The sequence below is a fragment of the Ascaphus truei genome, chromosome 1 (genome assembly GCF_040206685.1).
Source record: "Ascaphus truei isolate aAscTru1 chromosome 1, aAscTru1.hap1, whole genome shotgun sequence".
Classification (NCBI taxonomy): Eukaryota; Metazoa; Chordata; class Amphibia; order Anura; family Ascaphidae; genus Ascaphus; species Ascaphus truei.
The window spans coordinates 220,752,783-220,770,864 of NC_134483.1; the positions used below are offsets into that span (position 1 = coordinate 220,752,783).

Consider the following 18,082-nt stretch of genomic DNA (forward strand, 5'->3'; position numbering starts at 1 on the left):
CATGGCGCCGCATCCGGCTTCCGCTCATCCAGGAAGTGGTGGCATTGTGAGCCCGGCGGCGGGAGGCCTGGCCAGCGGGGGAGATGGCGGAGGATGAGCTGCCCGAGGAGAGGCTGCTCTTTCTGCCGGACCGACACGTGAGATACTTCCAGCGCAGCCTGCAGGCTCTGCCCGAGCAGTGCTCCTCCTTGGAGACCAGCAGGTAAGGGACAGTCTCTCTAATATACTGTGTATGACTTTATATCTTATAGATATGTATGTAGGGAGGGGGGTTATATGCACAGTGTGTGTGAGCACCGTGACATGCGAGTGTGTGTGTGCACCGTGACACGTGACGTTATATGGACAGTGTGTGTGAGCACCGTGACACGGGACGTTATATGGACAGTGTGTGTGAGCACCGTGACACGGGACGTTATATGGACAGTGTGTGTGAGCACCGTGACACGGGACGTTATATGGACAGTGTGTGTGAGCACCGTGACACGGGACGTTATATGGACAGTGTGTGTGAGCACCGTGACACGGGACGTTATATGGACAGTGTGTGAGCACCGTGACACGGGACGTTATATGGACAGTGTGTGTGAGCACCGTGACACGTGACGTTATATGGACAGTGTGTGTGCACCGTGACGTGATGTTATATGGACTGTGTGTGTGTGTGTGTGTGTCACTGTGACATGCGACGTGTGTGTGTGTGTGTGAGCACCGTGACACGTGACATTATACGGACTGTGTGTGTGTATGAGCACCGTGACACGTGACGTTATATGGACAGTGTGTGTGTGAGCACCGTGACACGTGACGTTATATGGACAGTGTGTGTGTGAGCACCGTGACACGTGACGTTATATGGACAGTGTGTGTGTGAGCACCGTGACACGTGACGTTATATGGACAGTGTGTGTGTGAGCACCGTGACACGTGACGTTATATGGACAGTGTGTGTGTGAGCACCGTGACACGTGACGTTATATGGACAGTGTGTGTGTGAGCACCGTGACACGTGACGTTATATGGACAGGGTGTGTGTGAGCACCGTGACACGTGACGTTATATGGATAGGGTGTGTGTGAGCACCGTGACACGTGACGTTATATGGACAGTGTGTGTGTGTGTGTGAGCACCGTGACACGTGACGTTATATGGACAGTGTGTGTGTGTGAGCACCGTGACACGTGACGTTATATGGACAGTGTGTGTGTGTGTGAGCACCGTGACACGTGACGTTATATGGACAGTGTGTGTGTGTGAGCACTGTGACACGTGACGTTATATGGACAGTGTGTGTGTGTGTGTGTGTGTGAGCACCGTGACACGTGACGTTATATGGACAGTGTGTGAGCACCGTGACACGTGACGTTATATGGGCAGTGTGTGTGTGTGAGCACGTGACACGTGACGTTATATGGACAGTGTGTGAGCACCATGACACGTGACGTTATATGGACAGTGTGTGAGCACCGTGACACGTGACGTTATATGGACAGTGTGTGTGTGAGAAACGTGACGTTATATGGACAGTGTGTGTGTGAGCAACGTGACGTTATATGGACAGTGTGTGTGTGTGAGCAACGTGACGTTATATGGACAGTGTGTGTGTGTGAGCAACGTGACGTTATATGGACAGTGTGTGTGTGTGAGCAACGTGACGTTATATGGACAGTGTGTGTGTGAGCACCGTGACACGTGACGTTATATGGACAGTGTGTGTGTGTGTGTGAGCACCGTGACACGTGACGTTATATGGACAGTGTGTGTGTGTGTGTGTGTGTGTGTGTGTGTGAGCACCGTGACACGTGACGTTATATGGACAGTGTGTTTGTGTGTGTGTGCACCGTGACACGTGACGTTATATGGACAGTGTGTGTGTGTGAGCACCGTGACACGTGACGTTATATGGACAGTGTGTCTATGTGTGAGCACCGTGACACGTGACGTTATATGGACAGTGTGTGTGTGTGTGTGTGAGCACCGTGACACATGACGTTATATGGACAGTGTGTTTGTGTGTGTGCACACCGTGACACGGGACCGTTATATGCACTGTGCGTGTGTGTGAGCGTGAGCACCAAGACACGGGACCAATATATGCACCTTCTAGCTCATTGCTGTTAAGAGTAATAGACACATTTGTACACAGTGTATCTACACCCTTTGACATGAATGTTATATGTATAGTGTATGACATAAAACGTGAACATTATATAGAGTTTACGTACACCCTGTCACATGAACGGCATGTACACAGTGTACAGTACGTATGCCATCTGACCTGAACTATATATAGCTTTGTTTTAAACTCCTGTTATCTTAAAGACTGATAGGCAGTAGATTTCCAATTATTGGTCACCTTTTTCCTGTTTGGATCCCACAAATCTCACTTATTTCAGCCCTTGGTGATTTATATGTTTGTGGATATACATCGTGTGTGCGGTTGATATGAATCTGGCATGTGGGGCTGGTAGGAACATTATGTACACTGTGCATCACAGAAGTGAACCCATAGTGTGTGTGTACATGTAGCACATGTAATCCTCATATTTCCTCCCAAACCTGGCCCTATTACCTCCTTCCACATTAATGTTGGAAGTACTATCATACACCGAGTAGCACAAGCCCACTGCCTAGGGGGGTCACACTTGACTCCTCTCGCATTCAGAAGGTAGCTAAAACCTGTTCGCTTTTTCCTCCGCAATATCACAAAGATACGCCCTTTCCTCTGTTACTCGACTGCTAAAACTCTGACTTAGGCCCTCATTCTCTCCCGTCTCGATTACTGTAACCTCCTGCTGTCCGGCCTTCCTGCCTCTCACCTGTCTCCCCTACAATCTATCCTAAACGTTGCTGCCAGAATCACTCTACTCTTTCCTAAATCTGTCTCAGCGTCTCCCCTGCTGAAATCCCTCTTCTGGCTTCCGATCAAATCCCGCATCTCGCACTCTATTCTCCTCTTCACTTTGAAAGCTTTACTCTCTTCTGCCCCTCCTTACATCTAAGCCCTAATTTCTCACTATGCACCATCCAGACTCTTGCGTTCTACTTAAGGATGTCTTCTCTCTACCCCCTTTTGTATCTAAAGCCCTCTCCCGCCTTAAACCTTTCACAGTGACTGCCCCACACCTCTGGAATGTCTTTCCCCTCAATACCCAACTAGCACCCTCTATATCCACATTTAAGACCCACCTCAAAACACACCTGCTTAAGGAAGCATATGAGTAGCTCTGTGGCTGACACTATATACCTCACACATAAAGCTTGGCCCCTTGAAGACGCACGTACCAGAACGCCCTCCTACTGTGTCTGTACGTTCTTCCTGTCTAACAATTAGATTGTAAGCTCTTCGGAGCAGGGACTCCTTTTCCTAAATGATACTTTTATGTCTGAAACACTTATTCCCATTATGCGATATCTTTATTTGTTATTATATGATTGGCACGTGTATTACTGTTGTGAAGCGCCATGCACATTAATGGCGCTATATAAGTAAAGTCATACGTACATACTGAAGACATACGTACATTTTGTATACTACATAACATATACACTGTGTATATTAACTTGTAACAGTTACACACGGATACTATACACCACATAAGCACTGGCCCTGACCCTTTGCAGACGCACTTACCAGAACACCCTCCTATTGTCTCTAAGTTCTCCCTACTTATCATGTAGATTCTAATCTCTTTGGGGCAGAGGCTCCCTTTCCTAATGTTACTGTCATGTCTGAAGCGCTTATTCCCATTATGTGTTATTTTATTATGGCAGGTATGTTACAGGTGTGAAGAGCTATCTAAATATGGCAGGGCTTGTTACATGGGGTGAGAATGAGCACTCATCATTTGTTTATAAAATGGACGTTCTGAAGGAGCGTTCAATGGGGCTTAGCAATAATAGCAATATAATATACAGAAAGTATGCCTAAACAATTTAACATGCACTGCTACCATGCTAACCCCTTGAATTTCAGAGGGGCACACGTTTTGTGCTATTTGTTTCCACCTCTGGTACTCAAAGGGTTACGGTTTATTTCATTACTAATTGGGAAGTTCTGTTTTTGTATCGTCCTTTTTGTTTTAGATTAACCATTGCATTTTTTGCACTCTCTGGTCTGGATATGTTGGATTCGTTGGATGTGGTAGACAAAGCCGACATTGTTGACTGGATTTATTCCCTTCAAGTCCTTCCTACGGAAGACAGTGAGTGTATTTTAAACCTGCAACTTTGTTTCATTAGTATAATGTAACCGTTATGCATCTTTCAAGCTTATTTTAATAATGAAACTGAGTAACCCGAATACATTTGTTGGGGGCTTTTGGAACATCTTCATCTTGCACACATCTACCTGCCCATAATGCTGTGTGTAACCTTAAGGAGGAAATTGTGCAGCTCTGTAGGTTTTGCCCACTTAATTTTCTAAAAAGAAGAGGTACAGGATATTAGGAATGCAAACTGAAACTATGCTGTTATATGGTGCATCATGTGCACAGTGGTTAAAAACAGAACGTTTCACTTTCTGCCAGAGATGGGCAATTTAAAAGTGTTGGGCAGATCATTTAAACGAGGTTAAGGAAAAAACTCAAACTGAGCAGTGCGGTCAGTTGACATGAGACCTAATGTGGGTTTGCAGCAGTGAGCAGAATCCTGAAGCACATTGCGCCTTTGTTGCCCTCAATGGGTCAGACGAATAGGAAAATGTGCAAATAAAATATCTGCAAACAAATGTAAGGGCTGATCCAAAGTGCAGGCAATCATAAAAAATCAGAATAGAAAGTAGTACAAAATGAATAGTAGTATAAAATCGGAGAAAAACAGTCCTGTGTACATAATGGAAACAATATACAAAACAGCTTTATTGGAATGATGTAACATTTCAGTATTACCAAAGCATGAATAACTCGGGGGTAGGGTACAATGATTACACATTACATGAATTATAAGGGGTAGGGTATAATGATTGCACGGTACATGGGTAAGTTACACACAGGGGTGTGGGGGTTAGTGGGCGTCTCGTCCTGTGGCTGATGCTGATATAGTGTGCAGCCAGTTCTGCTGTGGTTTCATTTTCTCCCAGGAGGATCGCTATTTTTTGGTTCTTTTCTATATTATTAAAGTTCTGGATAAGAACTGCGAGTTTCTCCAGGTGGGCACTCCTCACGTCAGAGTATTGTGTGCAACACTGGAGGAAGTGGGTTTCATCTTCTAGCTCACATCGCTGGCGCAGTCTCCTCTCCCGGGGCTTCCAGTTCTGCATGTTTCCATTTCCAGGCTGTGGGCGCTCATTTTGTACTGGCACACGGTCTGTCTCTGCTTTGGGTCTTTTACCTTCAGTAGGTAGGGTGCTTGAGTGTATTCTCTCTGTTGGCTGTGGTAGGTTTCCAGCTTCTTTGAGCGCTGGATACCATTTTCCCACAATCACATACTGCTCCTTCATTTTTCTGTTGGTTTTGTTTTTTTGACAGGCTGTTGATCTGTGTGGGGTTTTGTTCTTGGAGTGAGACAAGTTGCTTGATGGCACAGGGTTTAAGTGAGGAGGTCCTGGCTTCTAATTGCTCTGTAGCAGTAAGAGTGTGGATGGCTGTTTCGGTGGGCCCAGAATATCAGTGCTCACATTATGCTGCTCTTTGTTGCTCAGGTGCATGGAGAAACCAAAATCTATGAAGAAAGGATTCCTAATGGTGCATTATCCTTAAATTACTATACAAACAGACAAATAGATCTTCTAGCTCAAACACTTGTTTCCAGGAGAATCAGCGCACCTCAAAATAAATAAGGGAGAAAGAAAGAGGAAAAAATAATGATGCACGTTCACAGAAATCTTCAGCAAATTCAATGGTGAGGTATGCACTTACATGAAAGTGCCTGAGCCCAGGCTATAAAAGGTTTCTTTGCTCCTCTGCTCCCACAGTGGATAACAGAAGGATTCTGAAGCCTCTTCTTAAAAAGTACAGTTTTTTTTTTATTTTTTTAAAGAAGAGGCTTCAGAATCCTTCTGTTATCCACGGTGGGAGCAGAGGAGCAAAGAAACCTTTTATAGCCTGGGCTCAGGCACTTTCATATAAGTGCATACCTCACCATTGAATTTGCTGAACATTTCTGTGAACGTGCATCACTATTTTTTTCCCCTTTTTTTATTTGGGGTGTGCTGATTCTCTTGGAAATATTTTCACTCAGAACTGGGAACAGTTCTTTTTCAAGCAGCACCTACCCCATACTCTTTTATTTAGTTTAGATCACATTGTATGTTGAGCGCATTCTTTAATTAGTATATAGCTCAAACACTTGCAAACATCGAGCTCCACAGATGGGATGAATCGTACTCAGAGCAGTGTTTTCCGCTGAGGTGTCCTGATACTGCAGATGCCGCTCTCTACCACATTCATCCTGCACATCTCCGAACTTCGACTGCGTTCCCATGCAGTGACATCGCTTGGGTAGGCCCCAGGTGCAGCAGCATAATCTCCAGCTAAGGGGCGGTTCCTTCCCTATGCATTTTGCTGTTTTTAATACTGCTTGATAAATGACATCTGCAGTATCGGAACTCCTCTGAAAGCTCTGCCATGAGACTTTCACCCCATCTGTGGGGCTGGATGTTTGTGAGCTTCAATATCTTCTTACCTGGTTAGTAAATGCTGTCTAGGCCATTTTAGTTGTGGGCGGTGACCAAATGGCTGCCGGAACTTTATCGCAACCCGCCCTGCTTCTGCCACCGCTGGCTACTTCGCCGCTAAACTTACCTTAGAAGCGGCGAGGATTCCAACGGCGGATCGGCGACAGGGGTGAGACGTGGCAAAGCGTCGGCGGCCATTTTTTTGTGGCAAAATGACTGCAACCAAATGTCTGATTCCGTTGTTAATGGTACTGCACCACAAGTTTTTCTTCCTCAACGGGTCAATCTGTTACTTCAGCCTTTGTTTTGAATTGGTCACAAAACTATTGTATTATTTTGCTTACTCCGTAAAGAGCAATTTGACTTGAAAGAATGTCTACGTGCTACCCATTCAGATCTTAGATCTGTGAGGATCACACACGCGCTACCCATTCAGATCTTAGATCTGTGAGGATCACACACGTGCTACCCATTCAGGTCTGTGAGGATCACACACGTGCTACCCATTCAGATCTGTGAGGATCACACACGTGCTACCCATTCAGATCTGTGAGGATCACACACGCGCTACCCATTCAGATCTCTGAGGATCACACACGCGCTACCCATTCAGATCTCTGGGGATCACACACGCGCTACCCATTCAGATCTCTGGGGATCACACACGCGCTACCCATTCAGATCTCTGGGGATCACACACGCGCTACCCATTCAGATCTGTGGGGATCACACACGCGCTACCCATTCAGATCTGTGGGGATCACACACGCGCTACCCATTCAGATCTGTGGGGATCACACACGCGCTACCCATTCAGATCTCTGGGGATCACACACGCGCTACCCATTCAGATCTCTGGGGATCACACACGCGCTACCCATTCAGATCTCTGGGGATCACACACGCGCTACCCATTCAGATCTCTGGGGATCACACACGCGCTACCCATTCAGATCTCTGGGGATCACACACGCGCTACCCATTCAGATCTCTGGGGATCACACACGCGCTACCCATTCAGATCTCTGGGGATCACACACGCGCTACCCATTCAGATCTCTGGGGATCACACACGCGCTACCCATTCAGATCTCTGGGGATCACACACGCGCTACCCATTCAGATCTCTGGGGATCACACACGCGCTACCCATTCAGATCTCTGGGGATCACACACGCGCTACCCATTCAGATCTCTGGGGATCACACACCTGACCTGTGATTAGTTTGTTGCCTGAAATTGGCTTATACACATCTGTTTGGAGGTCTAATGTGCATGTTGTGCTCCAGGTGCATGGAGTAAGTGGGCTGCACTAGTATTTAAGTATCTCATACTGAAAGATGTAGATACCATTACTGGCTAACTGATGCTTAGAGTGCATGCTTTCAGGTCCCTTCGTGTGTGTGTGTGTGTGTGTGTGTGTGTGTGTGTGTGTGTGTGTGTGTGTGTGTGTGTCAATAACATAGTAATGGTGAATGGTCAAGGAAATGAAATTGAGTGCAAAACAGTGTACAGATAAGAATGAAATAATTAAAAAGCGTATGCAGAAGCAATCCTGCAGTGATCTTTGTAAGGAAGAAACCAGAGTCTCATATGAAGACCAAAGGGTCCGATTTGCAGTGGCAGTTCCGCAGCTCTCAACGGGACTGTGCTACAGTACATCCAAAGGTAATTAGATAGAGGGAGAGAGAGCGCGCACCACATAGTGTAAATCTGGTTACAAATTTAGTGGTACAAAAATAAAAAAAAGCCTTAACACGGGCACACTCACGAGTGGCGTGTAAAATCACATTGTGAGAATAAGTCTCATGACAGTCGGAGTGAGGGAGTATCCACTGGCATCCGCAATGAGCAGTTTCCGCTACTCGCATCCCTGCAGCAGCAGGTCTACGGCTGGAGCAGTCCCAGCGTGAGATGAACGCCAAAATGTTAAGGGAACGACGAGAATCAATCACATGAGATGCAGAGTAAGGCCTCGGTCCCGCTGCGCTCGTTGGCGCGGGCGGCCATGTCGCGAGTTCCCCACCAGCAGGGGAATCCTCGCGAGCCGGTCCCGGTCCCCCCTGGCGGCACAGCTGACTACACGCTGTGGCGCGTCAGCCGCTAGGAGACACAAGAGAATGGTGTTTCCTAGCGTTGACGCGTCATGTGTTGTGGCTGTGAGCCAATGGGGAGGGGAGGCTTCGGGAGGAGGAGAGGCTTCGGGGAGCGGGGAGGAGTGTGGAGTGAAAGCAGGTGAGTGCCTGTCTGTGTGTGTGTATGCCTGAGTGCGTGAGTGCCTGCATGTGTGTGCGCGTGTGTGTGTGTGTGTGTATGAGTGCGTGAGTGCCTGCGTGTGTGTGTGTGTGTGTATATGTATGTATGTATGTATGAGTGCCTGCGTGTGTGTGTGTTTAAACTTACCCTCAGCAGCTCCAGCTCGAGTCCGTGGAGGGAGGGGGGGGGAGAGTAGCGGGTCCCTCCGCTCAAGCCACGCCCCCCCTCCCTGTCAAGCCTCCCACTCCCGCTCCCTAGGTCTGTGTATGTCAGCGCACCGCCTGTCTGCAGTGCGGGTGCGCTGACTCTGGGAGCGGGGCCTTAGCCTAAGGCCGAGGCCCCACTGCACGCGGCCGCCTTGCTTGCCGTAGCTCCCCTCCTCATTGGCTGACTCGTGCACCACGTGACGCGTCGGCGCTTCTGATCACCAGAAGCTTGCATTTCTTGCAGGCTGACGCGTCACAGCACGCAGTCAGTGGTGTCGGAAGGCGGCAGCGGGAACCAGCACACACGAGGTAAGGGGCTGGTGGCCCGCGCGCACGCGCCGGAGACCGCAGTGGGGCCTCAGCCTAACAGGAATCTCCACCAGACTCCAGAGGGCACTTGAGCGTGAAGGCAACACGCAGGTAAGGGGCTGTCCCAACGCGTTCATCACCGGTAATGTTACTTCATCAGCGCTGTAGCCAGTGAGTTGCTGGGAGTCCTTAAATAGTCAATTCCCAACCAACAGCTGCGCATAATAAACAATCACAGTTGATTGAAATAGAAAACATTGGTGACCAGTGTTTCAGAGGCTATGATTAAACATCATGACATATAGTAACTGAGATGAATGAAAAAGAGCGCGATGAGAGGAGGGACTATGGTAACAGAATGGAAACAAATGTACATAATAAATTCAAGTAGAGACCATAATATGAGCGATCAGGTTCAATACCAGTTTACAACATTCTGCTAAATGAAAATATTAAGAGTGTCATGGAATAAGTAACACTAATGGTACTACTCCCACACTATTAGTGGGATGGAGGGGAAAAAAGGCTTTAATTATACCATGTTACACATGGATAAATAGGCATTTGCAATAATATTAAATATAAATAAAGTGCCATAGTAGGTGCAAAATTGTCAGAATAGAAAATACAATATGCACACAGCTGTTTAAAGGCAATAGTTGTCAATCGTAGTAACAGCAATGTGCATAATGCAAAGACAAATGGTAGACACGATGACATACAATGGATCTAAACTAAAGAGAGGTTTAGATAGATGAGAAGCCACATTAAGAGACCAATGTCGCACAAACACAGAACCGAGACCAAAAAATTACAGCATATGAACAATAAGCATGTAATCGTGAAGAGAGACAATATAATGGTAGTGGGGTGGCAGAAATAGAAAATATTTAATGGATATAAATATGAAAATAAAATTTAAAAAATGGAATATAAAAATAAATATTAAAAAAAAAGTATAAATGTTAAAATAATAAAAAAAATACTTCAGCAGTGTGCTAAAGAGCTCTGGCACTGAAAGGGTGAATAATGGCTTTCCTAAAGAAAGTGTGTGTTGTGTGTGTGTGTGTGTGTGTGTTCCGACTTATTAGCTGTCTCTGATTTGGGGTCAGTGTACCTGTTCTTTGGCACCATCGGTCTCATAGTGGAGTACTTATCCATTAAAATGCCTTTTTATGGTCAAGCATTGACAGATCTCAATGATCTTGAAGGTTGTACATCTCTGGCTCGTTTTCTTGCTATATTTAGATCCGTTTTTATTGAGTAGTCGACTTTTAGTAGCAGGTGGCACTATTTGGTATCATAAAGAGCTTCCAAGTAAGAGAATTTGTTGTGTGCTTGAATAAACTATTAAACAGAGACATCCGGTAACGTCAGAGTATGGCCGCCTAGGAGAAGAGCTCCCGAGACCCTCCTATAGAAAAAGATCAGATAGAGCACAAACCGCAAAAGATTTAAACACTTTTCAGTGGAAATCATCCACTCTGAGACACAATGGCTGGGAAAGCCAAAAGAACGCAAAATCAGGACGTATCTAAGTATTTTGCAGCAGCGCTCAGTGGAGCATAACACAGATTCCCAAGAGGGGACCGCAACGTGTGTGCCGGTGGAGACAACCCGCGAGCAGCTGCACGAGGACACAGAAAGCAAGGACCTGACCAAAGAGTACAGGTATATGGAAAAGCTCTTCAAGAATGAGACAGAGCTTCCAAGAAGATATAAATACTGCAATAAATGGTCTCAAAACAGGTATAAGTACACTCTCAAAGAACAGACGGAATGGAGGATATACTCCAATCTCAATCCTCGGCAGACGAAATAAACAGATTAGGGCATGAAATGAGTGCACTAAATGACTGCATAGAGGACCAAGAAAACCGGGACCGCAGACACAACTTGCGGATACAAAATATCCCCTAAAGGAATTCATACAGAATGGGATATTAAGCATTTCCTGTAACTGGACATGATTTCTTCTAGGGGAACCAAGGAGGTCTGATTGTTTTTTCATATTTTTTTTCACTTTCCATATGTATATACATGTTTGTGGGAAATTTTTTTTTTTTTTTTTTGTGTGCAATTTATCCTTTTGTTGGAGTTAGATTTGGGCATGATTATGTCTTAATCTGCAATGTTAGTTTATAATTATGTTATTGGCTATCACTTTTGTTTAAACCAATATACCGTATTTCCTCGATTCTAAGACGCACTTTTTCCCCCCCTATTTTCACATGGCTGAAATAGGTCTGCGTTTTAGAATCGATGTATTTAAAAAAAGAAAAAAAATCTGCTAGGGGGCGCTGCTGCAGATACCGGCCGGGATATTCACAGTGTGCAGAAACAGCACATGGCTGCGATCACCCCCCCGCCCCCACCCCCGCCCCCCATGAGGTGCAGAGGGATCGAAGATCTGTCAGGGCACATCCATTGCCCAGAATCCCCGTGTGAAATGCAGGAGGTGCAGAGGTAGTTGTGTGTGTGTTTGTCACTCTCTGTGTCTGTGTGTGTCTCTCTGTCTGTCTGTCTGCCCCCCCCCATTCTCACCCTTCCCATTCTCTTCCCCCCCTCCTTTTCCCCCTCCATTCTCCCCCCCCCCTTTTCCCTCCATTCTCCCCCCCCCCTTTTCCCTCCATTCTCCCCCCCCCTTTTCCCTCCATTCTCCCCCCCGCCTTTCCCTCCATTCTCCCCCCGCCTTTCCCTCCATTCTCCCCCCCTGCCTTTCCCTCCATTCACCCCCCTGCCTTTCCCTCCATTCTCCCCCCGCCTTTCCCTCCATTCTCCCCCCGCCTTTCCCTCCATTCTCCCCCCCCGCCTTTCCCTCCATTCTCCCCCCCCGCCTTTCCCTCCATTCACCCCCCTGCCTTTCCCTCCATTCTCCCCCCGCCTTTCCCTCCATTCTCCCCCCGCCTTTCCCTCCATTCTCCCCCCTCCCCTTTTCCCCTCCATTCTCCCCCCCCCTCCCCTTTTCCCCTCCCCTTTTCCCCTCCATTCTCCCCCCCTCCCCTTTTCCCCTCCATTTTCTCTCTCTCTCCCCCCCCCCCCCCAATTCTGTGTCTGCCTCTCTCCCCATTGGTTATTGAAGTGTCATGTGACCATGCTAGTTAAAAAATAAACAAAAATATTCTGCACATTTAATATAGTGGGATTTTTTCCCCCCAATTTTTTTTATTAAATTAAGCGTGTGTCTTAGAATCGATGGCGTCTTACAATCGAGGAAATAGGGTATTAGACTATATGTGATTGTTATAGATATCTTTACAATATTGCTTGCTATATATTTTCTAAGGTGAATGAATATGGATTTAATAACTTTATTACGATTAGTGTTGCGCGGCCTTGATCTAGCCCCAACTGGTATCTAGCTATTGTTTAGATCTAATATCACTTTTGTCAAGATTATTTGGCCATTTTTGTATCTAGACTGAGAGTTTTGCAGTTTATACTAGTCTTGCTACATGTTGGTGCCCTGCATAGGTTAACTATATGGAGTATAACTATTTGTTTATGCTAAGGGCTACATTGTTGCATTAGTAGCTATGGTACCATTTTTGTTTTCCTTATATTAGGTGGATATTATTCCAAGCCAGTATTAATTAATGCTGTTATGATTTAATCTATTTAAAACAGATTACTTTATGGATATACTGTGGTTAATTTTGTTCAGTATTTGTTGGTTTAACATCCTCTGTTTTTTTTTTTTTCTTCAAATATTTGTACTTGACATACATTTACTATGTTAAGTATACTAAATAACCTATGTTTAATGCATTAGTGTATTTTTTCATTTTGCACCTGCGCGATCTTCCTGGGATGCTCCGAGGAAGCGGGGGCCATCTTTTATGTGGTTGGATCCATGACACATTTGTGGTTGGCGGTCAGTTTACCTGGTGGGACACTGATTGCAGCCTTTCCGCCGGAGCAGCTCCTGTTTAAGGTGGCGATATACCTGTAGACTATGCTCTTTGATAAAGCGCCATAGTTTGTGTTCAGTTTCTGTACGGGCATCGTGCGGTAACACATTTTTATTTATTTATTTTTTTACTATTGATGCTACTTCCAGTTCTCCATTTATTATTTATTTTTATTTGTTTCTTGCTGTGCTTCGTATCATTTGTTCTATTCCTACGGATCTTTTTTTCTACTGGATGCACGCTGGGATTACATCTTTCTTTACTACAAGCAAATGGGTCCATCATTCACCGCCGGTGCTTAAACCGTATTGATGAGGGCTTTGTTACCTGTTATGCATACCTGGATCTTGAGCGGCTGGTGTTAGTTGACTTCATTTGATGTCCGGCTTGATTGCGGGGTTTCTATTGTGGTTTACACCGGCCGGCATGCTTATCAGTGTGATTCAGAGGTACATTATACATTGCACTGATGAGACCCAAAGGGTCTTAAAGCTGCAGTTCAAGCTACCGTTTTAAAAATAATATATATATATATTTTTTTTTTTTTCCCCCATTCAACATGTGCATCAATACAATCTGCACACTGACAAATGATTAGCTAAGCTGCAGATCGATCCGTTCTCCTGTAATCGATCGCTTTGCTCAGGGTTATTTAATTCAGTTCTTGCACAGCATTCTGGGCAATGTAGTCCTAGAATATGATTGGGCAGTTACTAGATACAATTGATGCACTGCTAGAGAGAGGGCGGGTCTCGAGTCAGAGCCTATCAGAAGGGGAAGGAGCGGTCACTTTGGAAATGTTTCCAACATTAGAACATTAAAAAGTTTATTTTTATCCCCCTTTTTCCTTTTCTAAGCCTTCCTTCAGGGAGGCCCCATCTTTTTGGCAATTATTTTTGCTACTCTTCCACCCCCTAAAATTAAAAATGTTTTTGTATTGAGCTGTATATATTGTACTGTGTATGTAAACTGTATAATTGCCTAATAATATTTTTTGTAAAAAAGTTTATTTTTGTTTATTTTTAAATGCTACAAGTATTTTCTCATAGTACAGCACTGATTTATCAAAAAAAGTGATGGTTGTGAGTAGGTTTTCTGGCTATGCACTTATTTAACCCAGGCTATGCTGAAGAGCTGTGTAATATGGCAGGTTTAACCCAGGCTATGCTGAAAAGCTGTGTGATATGGCAGGCATAAGCTCATAGGGGTCCATGTTAAAATGGACATGGAGTAAAAGGTGACACTGTGTTGATTTGCAGTCATTGCCCAGAATCCTTAGCTGCAGTGGAAGCACTGCACTGATAATGGGGAAAGACAGGGTTGCAGACCTGTCTGAGACTTGTGAATGTGCTCACAAATAATATTTTTATGTGCGGTCTTTAAACTATTAATTTACCAAAAGACTTGTTTGCTATCGAAACATGTGCAAGTCTTAACATGGTACAAGAGCTTACAATAAGACCTTACGATGTTACATGGAATAATAAATATTGTTCTATTTGTCTTGTCCGGTGTTACATGATAATTTATAACACTGTCATCCCACCAATGTCTGAATCTGGGCTGTTCAGACATGCATTCCACTATCTGGCCAGATAAACTCTTGTAAATATCATATTGTGCATCAGAAGCATGAAATGTTGCATCAATGAGTGCTTTCATGTTACATCTTTAACGTGCTTTCATTGCTGGAATTGATGGTTTAAATTTAGAGCAGGTTTTATGGTTGAACATTTAAGTTTTTTCGTCCTGTAGTTTTAAGCATAGCAAGAGGAGACCATGATATTTAACCTTGTGCTCCTTGAATTAAAAGCTGCTAGGATGAATTGGCATATGTAGTGTTTTCACTTTAAATGTAATCACAGGCTTCACTGGTGCTTGCACAAGGGCATGATTGCAAATTCTGATGAAGTGGCAACATGAAGTCCTTAAAAGAGACTGAAAAGGTGAAAGAAATTGAACTGACTCAGCAGCCAAATCTATCTGCAGATAGTCTCTTGAAGGCGTGTTCTGCAGTGCACACACTGAGCACATTGAACGGACTGCAGCAGCTCCAGTACCCTGAGTCAGCATGAGCAAATAATGCCAAGAAAAATCTAGCCAAGGGATTTACTGCAGCACACTGGGTTAGAGGGACGGGTTTAACCATTTTGCCTCAGGTGACCTTGGTATACCACAGATGTAATACTTGAAAAGATATGACTTTGTCACACAGTGGATGAAGTTGACATATTTCCTTAGAGTTCAACATGCTTTCAGTTTTTGGTGCCCATGCACTTCCTAATATTCTTACAGGTGGCGCCGGCTGGTTTCCAATAGGAAACTGCAGCGTCGTCCATTGCAGCTTCCAATAAATAAAAACGAGCAGTTGAGGTTGCTGATTTAATCTACCAAAGTACACTTTGAATGTAAAAAACAGTCTGCTATCCGCGCTCGTGCTGTCCTGAGTTTTTTCTTTATGGACGGCAGTCACCCCTTGCTGCTACATGCGTGACGCATCTCCCCCCAAAAGCGCTCCTAAAAGGGGGCTCCCAAAAGACAAAAACACAATACACAACGCACCGGGAATTAATGACCAGAAAAAATTGAATGACGTATGACTTAAAATAAAGCCTCTAAGACGAGTGATAAAATATTTATTTGATTAAATAAAGTCTAATAGACCACACATATAAAACACACAACAGACAGGCGGTATAAATGCCGCCCTATTACAACGGTATGCAATCACACTGTTATAACACACAAATTGAGACCCAAAGGTAACTTCACGGGTTTTTGTACTTTTAATTAAGTGAAAAAGAAGAAATCTAGCCTTTAATCTGCTGTCCTATTAACGTTGATAGAAAGGCAAAGTCTGTGCAGAAGGCATAGATACCTGCTATAAAAGTCTTTATCTATTCTTCAAATATTTGATGAGCCATCTCTGGGTAGAAGTGAGGCGCCTGCTTTTTATATAGCCTTCATCAGAATATCTGTTGTAATATTTGGTATTAACGGTGTTTCCGTTTCTCTGGGTACAGCTTCATATTTGTTACCTAACATAAGGGAATATCTCACCCCCTGATAATGCCATTACATTGATTTGTCATTTCTCTCTTGGAATTCCTTCAGAATCAAATCTAGATCACTGTGGATTTCGGGGCTCCTCCTGTTTGGGGTTACCGTTTAATCCTTCTAAGGTAAGTTGCCATATACATCTTTATTTGGTGAAAAAGAAATGCTGGTGAAAAAGAAATGCATTTTTTATTTATAAAATATTTTACCAGGAATGAATAGGCGTTACCTCTCGATTTCAGGTCTGTCCCTGCACAGAGTTATGGTGACAATACATGGTTACGTTAAAGGAACAGAGATTATACATTAAATTCAGACCTTTCATGGACAGTTGGAGATGTGATTATGGGCATTTGTAATATTTACAGACAAGATTAAAATTGTGTTGGGGGAGGTAGTATACACCTACAATGTGTTAGATGAGAGCGTTGTGTTGCTGTCAGGTTGCAACCATTTCCTGAAGGGATTTCTGATGCCAAAATACACCTGTCCTGTTTCAGTTCTGGCACGTTTGGGAAGCGAATCCATCGGTAATGGCCATCTTTGGAGCAAAAGCAGAAAATAATAGACTTCTCTGAAACCCGCTGTGGGAATGCCACAGATTTGTATTGTGAGACTCCAGAATAATTGAAGTCCAACAGAGAGGATTTCTTATTTTAACCTTTTCACTGCCAGAGGGTCGTGCCACCTATGGCTGGCGACCGTCTGACATGTCCGCATCACATGACCGCTCTTCGGAGCATCACCTGATGCTGTTTCTGTTCTGCCTCTTCTGTGTGATAGTAATCTGCCGATCGCGTACAGTCCCTAAGAAATGAGCAAGGAGCAATGATGTGTCCATCATAAGGAGGACTGGGGTGGCACTTTTATTGATGTACGTCATTATGGTGATAAAGGGATTAAAGCAACGGGCCGTGCTAATTTGCATTTTTTGTTTTAAATTAAATTTTTGTTGGTGCATCGAATGTTTAAAATGACTTCGATTTTCAACATCTGATGCTTTTTTTAGGAGATGAGTTTAAAATATAAAATGTCCGAGGCTTAAAAATGAAGCTTTCCCCAGAGCCAAGTGCAGTCTGAAGGTAGCAAGGTAACCTCAGAAAATAGCGATCCATACTTTAAAGGAGCATAGCATGTTAGATAACGTATTGAGTTGTAATTTTCAATGCCGCCAAGTGTCGGACACCACCATGTTCTGCTATAGCTCACTCAAAACTCGCACAGTCCCCAGCAAATATTGAATACAGGCCCAGGATATGCAGGAATATCTGTGAAATGTATGTAATTAATCCTGCAGCATTACAACACGCATCAGGAAATGTGCTGTGCTCGGTTACAGGTCTGTCCCCGCAGATTACCTTCACTACACGTGTGCAGTAGTTCTGCCAATAGTTCCAACCGTATTCATTTATGCACAGCTCAATTATTGTTATTTCCATTTGTGGTTGTCAGTCTCTGGCCTGGAACACAGCCTGTCACTTTAACCTTGGGTATTTTCCCCTCTGAATTTGCTCAATGATAATTTATACATTTAATATAGGGTTTAAAAAAAAAAAAATTTAAATATAAAAATGAATAGTTTTGCAGCATGGAATTACCAACTGAAGGCATTCGCCATTTCAGTGCTAACATGTCCCGAAGAAAATTATTGGAGGACCCTCCAGCCCTGAAGGAGTTAACTGCCAGGCGTTGTCCTGTTTGAAGAAGTTACTTTTAAAATATTTGTT

The 18,082-nt window shown here is 44.4% G+C and overlaps 1 protein-coding gene across 1 annotated transcript in view; it reads left to right on the forward strand.

Moving 5' to 3' along the window:
* Nucleotides 1-18,082, forward strand: part of PGGT1B (protein geranylgeranyltransferase type I subunit beta) — a 32,892-nt gene continuing 14,810 nt past the window's right edge. Inside the window, exons 1-3 of the mRNA XM_075601435.1 lie at nucleotides 1-202; nucleotides 4,087-4,205; nucleotides 16,413-16,480. Coding sequence (XP_075457550.1) covers nucleotides 84-202; nucleotides 4,087-4,205; nucleotides 16,413-16,480 — 306 coding nt within the window. The 5' untranslated portion in view covers nucleotides 1-83. The remainder of the gene's footprint in view (nucleotides 203-4,086; nucleotides 4,206-16,412; nucleotides 16,481-18,082) is intronic.